The 12870-nt window shown below is 41.7% G+C and overlaps 1 protein-coding gene across 1 annotated transcript; it reads right to left on the bottom strand.

Annotated features, from left to right (window-relative positions):
• Window positions 1-1146: 1146 nt before the first annotated feature.
• LOC145485293 (tetratricopeptide repeat protein 28-like) lies at window positions 1147-3607 on the bottom strand. Its single transcript, XM_081463980.1, has one exon. The coding sequence runs from the start codon at window positions 3595-3597 to the stop codon at window positions 1147-1149; it is 2451 nt and encodes an 816-aa protein (XP_081320106.1). The 5' UTR covers window positions 3598-3607.
• Between the last annotated feature and the right edge of the window lie 9263 nt (window positions 3608-12870).

The following is a 12870-nucleotide window of genomic DNA, read 5'->3' on the forward strand; positions in this document are numbered from 1 at the left end:
TTTGCATCTTGACCAGTTGGTGCCTTAGATAGTGAAAACGGAGGCCCTCTTTAGAAATTTTACGATGCAAAGAAGGCTTTATATGTGGAATATACACTATAAGTTTAAATCTACTAGCGTTCTTACACGAATGCCGTTCTGTGATATGCTACGCTACCCACTATCTATTCTGTGATAGATAGTGAGTAGCGTAGCAGTGTACCCTTGTTGACAAAATGAAGGCCGCTTCTTGGCGTTTTCGAGGTGTCTGTGAGGGATTTAGATAAAGTTTTGAACGACTAGCAGATTTATACTAAAACAATTAGATTATGCGCTCTCCATTGCTATGCGTGATAGTTGTAGTTCACGCAATAGAAATCTCGAGCTCATAATCTAATAAGCCGCTTAATGCTGTTTTATACTTGAAAGTGAATTTATCAAAACCTAAGCAGGACACAAGCAACGCACTTCACTCCCTAATTTGACTAACTTGACTCCGTAATTTGACTTTGCAATGATTTTGTGCATGGTCAATTGCCTGAGACAGTCGAAAAATATTTTGAGAACGAAAATAATTGACCATTTCAAAAGGTATATTTTATAGTACAGTCGAACCTCTATTGAGCGACCACGCACGGGGACGAGACAACTGGCCGCTTAATAGCCTCTTCCAGACGTTCAGTGAGTTGGGGCGCAGCGCGGAAAACAGCACGCGAAAAAATCAAAAAAGCGCGGTGCTTGCTCTCACCGCGCCTTTTTTACATTTTCGCGCGCTGATTTTCGCGCTGCGCCCCAACTAATTAATAGAGGAGGCTGTTTAATAGAGGTTCACCCGAAGACAACGAAGGGCGTGGTCCAGTTTTCAGTTTATCAAATATAAGTACAAACAAATGCAATTGGAGAAAAAGTAGAACAATGGTGGTTATAATACGCTCCATAACGCTAACAAAAGCCAAAGAAACAGTTACGTGTACAGACGCTTATAACGGTTCGACTGTAAACTAATTATGAACATTATGCGTCTATTATGAACATACTGGGTCCTGGGTCCTTAGTAAGATTGAGCGATTTTTTGGTGTCCATGCAAAGTGTTGAGCTTCATTACTTTACATATATCAGTACTTCAAGACCAAAGCTCATCGGCTCCTGTAGCTACCTACAAAGCTCTTATTCCTTTTGTCCAAAGTGGAGCTCGACGTCATCACCAATGAGTACAAATGGAGCCCAGTATTTAACGGCGCCAAACTTCTCTGTCACTCTAAGAGATTTCATAGCCCGATCTAAGGATAAACTGGCGCTATACCCACAACTCAGATTTGTGTAAAACCTTATCATAAACTCCATGGCGGCCTTGTCATCAATTGCCCAAAGTGAAACCAGAACAGAACGAGCACCTGCACCCAAAAAAGCTCGCGCGATACCAACCACGCCTTCAGCAGTAACCGTCCCCCGACCACTATGACAGCAACTTAGCACAACAAGCTTTGCTCGCAATTGAACAGCTTGCACATCTGCCACTTTTAAAATATAATCCTCTTCTTTAGGGATTCTGGAAGTCCATCCGGGATTTGGAGCCAAAGCGATTTCACCCGTTCGTGCGTCCCCATGCGCTGCAATGTGTACTAACTCAACTGAACAGATTTGTTTCAACACATTTTCTTTCGTTGCTTCTCTTCCAATGAGGGGTGGAGTGTTGAGTATTTCTCCTATCTTCCTTACTTCAATTCTGGCGTGTGTCAACTGCGACAAAATGGGCTTACCTCGCTTGTTGGTAACTTCCACTACGCATGGGTCTCCCACAATCAGCGCCCCGTCCTGTCTATGGTAGTCCTGCGGAGAGTCTTTGATCAGTTTTAAGCTAGTTAGCGAGGGGACAATGCGGATCCTAAAAGTATCGTTTAGGTACCTGGAATCCGGATCTACAAATGCTGCAAAAGGTACCATGCACAATGGACCATCTGGAACAATGATTATTTCGTTCCCTACAAGCAGGTCTGCGAAAGGACCAATGACAACATCGTACAGTTGTCGCAAAGACTGGTTATTATTGTCATAGAATGATGTGGAATGCAACGTATCCTGACAAGAATGGGTATTAAGCAGCAATCCCTCGTCACCTCTTAGCTCATCCAATGAACGATTCTCGCATTTAACAGGCAAACCAATGCCATTTTCTCCGAAAGCTATTTTCATTAAATTTTGTAACTTGGTTGTAGCATCTTCACCTGCAGGTATATTGTCTATCTTCTTTTGTCTAAATTGAACTCCATTTCCCTTGCAGAAAACCCAAGAATTGATTGTGTCTCCTTCAAGTGCTACAAATACTGTTAGTTGAGACACATCTCTTAAGAAGTAAGAGAGGGTTTCTCTGTGTGCAAATGAGCTTGATGGAGACACCCTAAAGCCATATTGGAAGTTCAAGAGATCTGTCAAAGCCTGTGCTCGTCCTTGCTCAACAGCACACAAAGCCTCGTCAGTGTCTTGAATCTTGAGTAAAGTAGTCCACAGAGCAGTGTACACATGTTGATGTAAACTGCGAAAGCTTATCTTCCACTCATCTTCGGAGAAAAGAAGAGCTCGCATGTCATTGTAGAGATTTACACTGGACCTATAGTACTCGATAGCCTTGCGTAAAGAACTCAAAAATTCAAACGAATAACCTAAAAAATAACATGCCAATGCCTGGCCAGCCCTGTCCCCAACTTCATTAGCGATATTCAAATGTTGCTCATAGTATACTATGGCTTGTTCGTGCTCCCCAAGACCGCGAAAGGCACATCCCAGATTGCCATAGGCAGTTCCTTCGCCCGCACTGTCTCCTATTTCTTTGGCAATGGCAAGATATTTCATGTGATACGTTATGGCTTGTTCAAAATCACCGATAGCATCGTGAACGTTGCCAAGATTACAAAAGGCACTTCCTTTACCAGCTCTGTCCTCCAAATTGTCTGCAATACGAAGATGCTGTTTGTGGTACTCTACTGCTTCTTGAAATTGGCCGAGACTATAATGTGCATTGCCAAGATTTCCGTAGGCAGCTCCTTCTCCAACCCTGTCCCCTACCTCTTTGGCAATAGAAAGGTTGTGCTGGTGGTACTCAATGGCCTGTTTAAAATCACCTAGACGAAAATAAGCATTGCCAAGGTCGCCATAGGCAGCTCCCTCTCCAGCCTTATTTCCCAATTCCTTCATAATGCTAAGACGTTGCTGGTGGTAATTTATAGCGTGTTTAAAATCTCCCAGGCGATGATAAGCATTGCCCAGATTCCCATAAGCAGATCCTTCGCCGACCCTATCCCCAACCTCTTTGGAAATGCTAAGATCTTGCTTGTGGTGCCATATGGCTTGTTTGAAGTCACCGACGCTATGATAAGCATTCCCCAGATTGCCATAAGCAGCCCCTTCTCTAGCCCTGTCACCCAGCTCCTTGGCAATGCAAAGTTCTTGCTTGTGGTATTCGATGGCTTGTTTAAGATCACCAAGCCTACGGGAAGTAATCCCAAGATTGCAGTAGGCACGTCCTTCTTCGGTCCTGTTCCCCACTGCTTTGGCAATGCTAAGATGTTGCTTGTAGTACTGAATTACTTTAGAACTTCGTTCTACCATTTTAGTGTACATGACGGCTCACCTGAATAATTTGCCTGTGTGGCCAAAGACGTACCTAGTGGGCAAAACAAATTAAGCTTATTATTTATATTAAGTTCGAAATTGAACATTTATCTCTGGTTGTTGATCCGAGTGGCAAGTTTGACCGATTAATTCGCAAAGCTGAAAATGTTGAAAATGCTAAAAGTTTCGTTTAAAGGGGAGAAATCTGTCTCTTTTTACAACCCCTCCCTCCATCCTTCATATATGAGTTATCGTCCAAACCGTCATCATAATAAAATGTGTGGTGATGACTTGTCCGTTAGCCATGACAATAACAGCTTGTTGTCGAGTTTGGTTCAAAACATGTAGTTAAGGTTTTTGTTTTATGTCAGTTCTAGTCTAGGTAAAATCAAAAGCGAAGCACCAACGTTTGAGCAACATTTGTCATACTATCTAGAACTACCGTATCATTGATTCGTGTACTATCCAATGGTTAACAACCCAGACAACAACAAACAATACTCAAACATTTCTAATACAAGCTAAGAATGATGACACGAAATATTATGGTCAATTACTGTTCCCCACAATTTGTAATTGAGATACAAGCGAATGGAAACTGATAACTGTCTAAAGAATCTACCAAAATGCCAGAAACTGCAAGGCCAGGTTTCAATAAAAGAAGTGAAGTATTGGAGACGTCAGAAAGATTCGAAGTAACATTACCGTACTGAAGCGTCTTAGCCAATGCTAGAAGGCCGGACCATATAAAACACCGCAAAAGTTATTTCTACAATTTTCAGTTTCGTATATTAACGGCATATCCTCATGGTCGAGCCACATTGACAAAATATGTAAGAAAGTATCTTCAATGATGGACATGATTAAGAGCTAGGGCCAGACCCTCTGGCAGCGCCAACGCTCCGAGTACACACAATAGTTTTCTCTATAGTGTCATTTTGACTAATGCAGCCGTGTGCATTGTGGAGAAATAAACATCGAATTAGTTCCAGAGGCTATACGTAAGACAGGATTACTGGGATTATCCCGGAGTATTCTCAGATGAGGTACGGTCTCAGCCTATCCGTCAATCACTTAATGGGTTGACTTTCAACCAGAGGGAAAAATCACATTGCCACAATGATGAACAAGGTCCATGACAGTTTGTGCCCCGAAAACCTAATCGACATGTTCACGAAGCTTTCCAAAAAGTAACCCTTATGGGATAAGAAGTGTGAGCCAGAATAACTGTCTTATTCCTAGACCTAACAGGTAATATTCTTAGAAACGTTCCGGCCCGACTTTAAAATAACTTTCCCATTCTGTCAAAGAGGCTCTCTTCTTGTATGCTCATTCAAGTGACCTTTTCATTTGAGCAAAATATCCTACCTACGGGATAGTGAGTTATCCAGTGGATTGCGTTATCCATGCCTTGAACAACGAGAAATTCAACTTCCCGCTGATTACTTACTTGTGATTCAAACAGGACGAAGTCTTCGACGCTTTCCAATGATTTTTCTGTCAATTGGAATGTTGTAATCACGTTAATTCGTGAACCTGGCCCCTGCAGTCGAACGAGAATTAAACGAAACTGGCTTTAAGTAGTCACTGTGAGCAAATTCGCCAACCTTTTTTCGTCGATGTGGAATTTTCGAAAACGTCTAAGCCCCCAGCTAGACTTTCAGAACCTTAGAAAATCATACATGTATAACTATTTCACGCGATTGTACTTAAGTCCCTCAGTTTGACTGAGTTCGGACAAACGGAAGTTTTAAATTTTGTCGGTTTCTTTTAACTTCGGCCTTCAGGTTTGGATCCTGAAGTCTCTTTCAGTTTCTGTCAATTTTTCGGTATAAATTAAATTTTAACTAAATTTCAGTTTTTGGCACATGACCACCCACAAGAAACGCTCGACTACATCACACTAAACCGGGAACATAAACATGCCCAATGTTGTGAGACAAAAGCGAAAAATTTATTCGTTGCAAAATCGTACTTGGTCCTCGTGCAGCCGGAACAAAAGAGAAAATTTACAAATCTACGAGTGGGAAAGTTGACTAGAAACGGATTTATTCGTATTCAAGGTCAAAAAGGGTTGGGGTTGTTAAGTTCTGTGAAGCAGATGTTACATGATCAGTGTTGCCGGAAACTATAGCAGACTTACATCACACATCTACTGCCATAAACTTGAACAAGAAATGTAAGAGGTCCAGCAGTCTAGATCATAAGAGGAATTTTGAATCAGTGAACGATTGACAGTTTTAATGAGGCTTTGGCTTCTTATGTGTTGAACAGTAATACATTTCCGGGTTTTATGCACATTAGAGAGATTAAGCATGACGTTGCGTCAAACGGCAAACGGCAAAAATGAAATTTTAATTTGCCGTCTGTCTTCAGCTGTCTTTACAGTAGAGTAAAGATATTTGTACTTCTGGTGGATAGTAGGGGACATTTTTGTATTTTAGTGCGATTTAGTTCATAATTACAAGAAACGAATAAGAAATCAGAGGTAATCTTTGCCATTTGCCGTCTGCCGTAAAACGTCATGCTTAAATTCTCGATCTATTAATGACCTCGGCGTCAACGTCGCGGTCGCTTAAACTCCCAATTTATGGAACGTGGGTCAAGCCACCCCTGGTACTCAGGTATGTTACATGCGAGGATGCTAATCGTGCCTGTTGGAAGTTACAGAATTAAGGATTAGGACCCCGTCCGCACTAAGCCGGAGGAATTTGAAACGGAGGCTTCACTCTGAAAACGCATCAAATGTTTTCCGTCCACACTACGCCGGAGAAATCTGAAAACGCAACAATCACCGGTCATTTTGGATTCGTGTTTGAAAAAAAAAACCCTTGGGTAGGGAAATCACGGTCATGAATATCGTGAAGTCATCGTTTTCCAAAAGCTCCGGTGTCAAATTTATCTTCTCCCACACGGAAAGGAAAAGCCCGCGATTTCACATCTCCGACGTTTTCGTGACGGATTAGCCGTGTGGACGGTGAGCCTAACCGTAGAAATAAAGCTGCGTTTTCAAATTCCTCGCCGTAGAGTAGACGCAGCTATAGACACTGGTGATTGATTGCAGAAGACAGTAGCGGACAGTCCTATTGTTGACAGCAGATCTTTGCAAGAAAATTAAATTTGGTGCGATCACATTCGGTGGTGATTGTGGTCATGGTAATTAGCAACATGTAGTCGATGGATACAAACTTACACTCAACCTTGACGAGAACGCAAGAAGCAGCTGTTCTTTGCCCCCAGCAGTACAGAAGGACATTTTTTTTTTCACCAGACATCAAATTGTCAAAGGTTTAAGTTTTATTAGCTACTGCTTGTAAGTAGAGGGAGTTCTAGTTTCAGTGGGACTCGCCTGCACGACGTCAGGTAACATGTGACGTCACTACTTACAGTACAAGCCATTCAAAAAGTGGAATGTGCAGAGGGGGGCAGGGTGGGGGGGGGGGGGTTGGTGGCGTGGGAGGGGAGAGCGTTCCAACCGAAGATGATTCCTTTTTGAAACCTACCGAGTCCGCTAGAGAGTTTCATTGCTAACTTTTCCTTGTAATATTCACCAGAAAAAGAAGGCACCCTTTTACCCTTTCCTCCGCTACACCCAGAACAAGATGCCTGATTTCCGGTTATCGTAACATTCTCAATTCTACACGTCGGGACAAATACGGAAACATCAACAAAGACCCAATGTGTAGATTTCTAAGATATTCTCCCAACTTTTACAGTAATGCATGGAAACCAGTACGAAAATTGCTATCTTGATACTGGGCTATAGAGCTGAACGATTGCCATTTACCAAAATCTGGAAGATACCCTGGTGGCAAATTTCAACCTTACATATCGTATTCTCCAAAACGTTTAGAACATATGCAGAAATAAAGACACAATACAAATTTCAGAGATGGCTCAATATATTTACAATTTCCCACCACTAGTCTGCAACTGAATGATTTTTAAAATGGATCTGTAACCAGTTGGATTCAGAATAACAAATAAAACGTTACCGCGCTCTGTTTAAAAAGTATATAACAATTGAATTGTAAAGACCTGATGTTTCAGCTAAAATCTCAGCCTTAATCAGAAGGAAATGATTAGAAAACTACAAAGAGAACATTGTTTACTAAGAAAACCCACAATTTTTGACAATCAAATTGCACTAGCCTTGAAATTTGCATTTTCCCTAGTATATAACGTACTCTTTGAAATTTTTTGATCACTTCTACCTGATTTAGGCCGAACTTTTAACCAAAACATCAGGATTTTAAACATCAGAAATTTCCATTTACCTTCTATATTAAATAACGTTTTATTTGTTATGATTTTAGAATGCTCTTGTTTGTTTGTTATTTGCTTTCTTTCTGTTTTGCGGGAAGAGGGAGTAGGTCCCCCTATTTTGAAGGGAAGGCAAAACAACCAGGAGCCGGTTGGGGGGGGGGGGGGGGGCATGTACGGCATTTTATCAAAACACTGCCTCACTGTCATCATCATAATTATGTTTCTTATCCAATTTGTCGCCTTCTTGCACCGTCAGATTCGAACCGCGCGGCTTGCTGCTAATAACAGAGCATCTTTTCCAAGTTCCGCACCTTGACAGTGTTCTGTTATTCTCGCGCGGTCCCATTCAATCGAATTTGTACTTTTTCCACACTTCGTCAAACAACGGCTTGCAGCCAATAGACGCGCCCAGCTTTGCACACAGCAAAAACGATCCAGACATTTTCCGATGGAGCGAGTACGTTTCCTTGGGGGTGAGGACAGGCGATGACGTAACATGATCGGCAGGAGTTCTTTGATGCGTCTGGTGGTGTCCTGGGTCTGAAAATTGAACGGCTCGTTGCTAGCGAAGGGCTCTCCCAGGATCATTAATGCGTCTGCGTGTGCGTTGATCATCACCTACCACAAGGACAGCAAGCAAAGGATCAAATAAATGGACAAGATCTTGATCCGTTTAAAGAACTGGGGCGAATACAGGGTTTTTGAGAAGGGGGCTCGTTTTAGGGAACGCCAAAGGTGGTCCCCTGTAAGGGGGTCGAGGCGCCAAAAGGCCCTCGGAAATGGGATTTCCGGCATTCTGAGACCAAGTCAGCGGGTTGTAATGTCTCATTTGTTTTAATTTCTAGGGATTGATAGCACCCCCCGAACCCCACCCCCTGCCCCCCACCCCTAGATCCGTTCCAGATAGGAAAATAGAAGAGGAAAGAGAAACAAGTAGCGAGGATAATTAGCGAGGAAGCGTTTCCTTAAGGTTAAATCTCGGGGGCGTAAGCAATTCCTCCAAAAAAAAAAATCGATTGTTCCTTTCTACCATGTTATGTAATAGATCAAAAACGAGTGCGAGTTTTTCATCAGGGGTTCCAAACACCGAGAAACAGATGAAAGCACGACGCCGAAGGCGGAGTGCTTTTATTGTTTCGAGGTGTTTGGAACCCCTGATGAAAAACGAAGCACGAGTTTTTGAGCTGGCTTCTCAAAGTAGCATGAAAATTTTTTTCGAAGAATAGGTAATTAGTAGGCGTGCTCAATAGGCTATTGTCTGTTTTTTATTCATATGGTAAATGAAATGAATCTTTTATATGCGGCCATGTGGGCAAGTTTTAAAGGTTGAATTTTTAATAAATTAACATTATGCCGCGTGATGGAGATCGAGTGGAGATCAGAACGTTTTCGAGTTCCAAAAACCTCTTCTCAAGAAAATGTTTTGGTGAATGATGCTGTTCCAGTTTCAACTAAGTATAAAAACAAGTGGGCTGTGAACATTTTTGCCGAATGGCAGAGGTTGAGAGAGGTTAAAGTTCCGGTTTTAGATTGTGGCGGTCTCTTCAAGGACTACGATTTACACAATGTTACCGCTGTGAGTGTAGATATTGCTGGAATGGACGCTCTGTCGCTGAACTATTGGTTGTCAAAATTTGTGATGGAGGTAGCTAAAAAGTCCGGTGAAAGATACCCTCTGAAGTCTGTTTATGGTATCATTTGTGCCCTCAAGCGTTATTTGGAGGAGAAAAATGGATCAGAAGCTTTGAATCCTCTGGACGCTAGTGACAAAAGGTACTTGACAACTTTTAGACCGAATTGGTTAGTAATTTAAAATGCACTGTTTCAGGACTTTAATTTTGTGTGTTATTTTTTGAAGGTTTGTCCTTTTCCGACGTTGCTTAGATGCCGAGATGAAGAATGGCGTTCGAGAAGGGCTTCACATTAAGTGTAAGAAAGAGGAAAAGGAGTTTGTGAGCGAGCAAGAAGAAGCAGTATTCTGGCAAAAGAAATTGCTGGGAACTACATCAGCTAAGTCGTTATTGAACACGATCTATTTCTACAACGGAAAAGTTTTTGGGTTGCGGGGGGGAGATCACAGAAATATTGTTGTAAACAACTTTGAAATTGGTCCAAATTTTATTAAGTTTGAAGAAAATGCCTCTAAAACTTATCATGGAGGTCTTTGTGATCTAAAGTATGTGCCGCGAGTGGTCAAGCACGTTTGTCATTCTATTGAGGAAAAGCACGAGCCGTGCCTTGTTGAGATATTCAGATTGTATGTAGGGTTAGTTGAGACTCATTCAAAGGAAGTTACTGCATTTTACTTTAAGCCATCAAAAACTAGGTTCGCATTCGATAAAGCGCCCGTAGGCATCAACAGCTTGAACAAGATTTTGCCTGACATGTGCGACGCGGCAGGCTTTAAACGCAAAACCGCTCACAGTTTGCGCGTTACTTGTGTTTCCTCCCTGTTCAATTCTGGGGTTGAAGAAAAATTGATTCGCGAAAGGTCGGGGCATCGTTCTAATGCATTGTTGCAGTACGAAAAGCCTACAGAAGAAAATGTGTCTAAAGTTTCAAAGATCCTAGGTCCAAGTGTTGTTAGTACAACTACATGTTTTACCACAGAGAAACAGGATCAATCTTTAACGGATGTTGTTTTCCAGAAAGGAAAATTCAAAAACTGTACAATTAATGTAACGATGTCTAAGAAGGAATAATATGTTGCTGTATTGTTGTTGTAAGCAATGATTTAAGCGGGAAAAATGCTGTATTTAGAATTATAATTAAGACTGATTAAAATTCAAGTTTCTTGATCAGTGTCTTGATCAGTTTTTGAACTAATCTACCGTGTGTTGATCGGTATGTTCATTGGGTATCAACATACATGCACCTGACCCAATTGATGCGAGCTGATTGGGTCATCAGCTCATGAATAATTAATGAGTTTGAAAAGGGTACGTCAAAGTTAAGAGGATATAGCCTGCGTAGCAAGCGTTCCCGTAAGAAGTGCTGTTTTGGCTTACAAAGGATTTTAGCGTACCAGACCATGCATATTAGAACTGTTCATTTGTTCATTTCTGTAGGGAGTCGATTTGTATTCCATTCTTGTATTTTATTTATTTATCCAAATCCACTACATTTCTTGCAACAGCTATTTATCTTACGTTAAGAAAAAACTAAAGCATTCAATTTTAATTTACTTGGAGAATTTCGCGCGAACTGCTTTGCGCAAGGATAGTTAATGTCACTATTCCGTGAGAATTCACTTTTATGTGTTATTATAGCCCATTATTATTATAGCACATATACCAATAAATAAAGAAAGCCACATATCATTTGGCGTAATGTGGGGGGACACAACCGTGCAGTTGGCATGGGAAGCGACTTTGATTTGCCTGACCTTTAAAAGCCTCACTTGTCACCAGAACTACCGCACTGGAAACGGATAAGAGTAACGGCAGGTTAAGTTGATCACAATATAATAATAGTAAATACGCTGACCTTCCAAGCCTCGCTTATCACCAGCACTACCCTGCACTGGAAACGGACAAGACAAAACGGACAAGTTTGACCTGCCAATAGGCAGGTAAAATTTGAACGCGTGACCTTGAAAGCCTCACTTATCTCCCAGGTGCTGAGGAAGCCAGCACCGGATCGGACAAGACTATTGGGAGGTGCTGAAATGAAAGGGGCAAAACACTGCTCAAAGCTTGGGGGAAGTCGCTACCCGAAGACTTAACCGCCACAGATACATGCAAGGCAAGAATCTCCCCAAGCACAAAATAACATATTTATGTAATAGTGCCCTTTTCAGTACAGTGAGGAAGTTTGTTATTCTTTTGGAGCTCCAGAACCTGCTTAAATCAGTTCATTGTCTTTTCGTCAACCTGAAAGACGCAATGTCTACTAGTCAGGTTCTGTCCCAATGCAATTTCTATCACCATTGTATGTCGTGCCATGTACGACAATTAGCACCAGACTGGTCTAGACCAGACCATTAACTGGAAATTGAATTTGGTAAAACTACCAATTGCAGCTTAATGATATTGCCATATTTTGAATATAATCCTGTCTATCGGCCCATGAGCCTACTGTAGACAGTAGTGTAGAAGTAACCATGTATATATCTATAGAAGAAACGTTCATAGAGGAGATCTACTCAAAACCATGTTAAGGCTTGAAGAAAAAATGGCTGGGGATAATATATATGAGCAAGAATAACCCCAATAATATATTGGCGATGAATTGACGTGCGGCTGCCCGATACGAAAACCCTAAAAAAACCCTTTGGAAAAAAAATAGGGAACGTACTCTGTATCGAAGGCCTGAGCGCACTACCCCTGCAGATGGGGCCAATCATATGCGATGTCTTGTTAAAGGTGTTACAGCGGCAAATTAACGATTGCAGGTTCTCAACTGTACATTCGAACTCACGGGACACCATCCTCCAAATTCCATCCCAGGTGACCCGTAATCTTTGTCAGGTTGCTGCACTACTGAATGAGGAGAGGCTTTGCAAGAGTTAAGTGCCTTGCCTGCAGGCTAACCCTCCATTTTAGACAGGAGTCCAATCTCTGATTTATTAGGCAACTGCACCTCTCTCGTCCCCGACACTAGCTAGATGGTGAGTGTCCACCGACTGCAAAGACCTATGACAGTTAACCTTTTTGTAATCCCTGATGTCAGCATAAAAATAATTCTTATTGCCCTGGATAAATTTCTTACAAATGCAAGTTGGGAGAATAGCTTAAGCATGAATACTATTTACCATTGGTGGCCATTTTGTACATTCTCATTACCTGTGTGATAAAGTGTGTATTGATATTACATGGTTACATCTGACTTGATCACTCTTGCGACTTTTGGGACTTAGTTCTGGTCTAACTTCTTAACAGATGGTCATATATCAATTTGGATACTTAATCCACCTTGGCAAATGCAGTGTGTTGCCACTGGCAGCTAGCAAGGAAACAGCTTGATTTCAAGGACCTGCCATTGAGCCAAATAATAAATGGTCATTTCCCATCCTTC

Source organism: Orbicella franksi, chromosome 4, assembly GCF_964199315.1.
Source record: "Orbicella franksi chromosome 4, jaOrbFran1.1, whole genome shotgun sequence".
In the NCBI taxonomy this organism is placed as follows: Eukaryota; Metazoa; Cnidaria; class Anthozoa; order Scleractinia; family Merulinidae; genus Orbicella; species Orbicella franksi.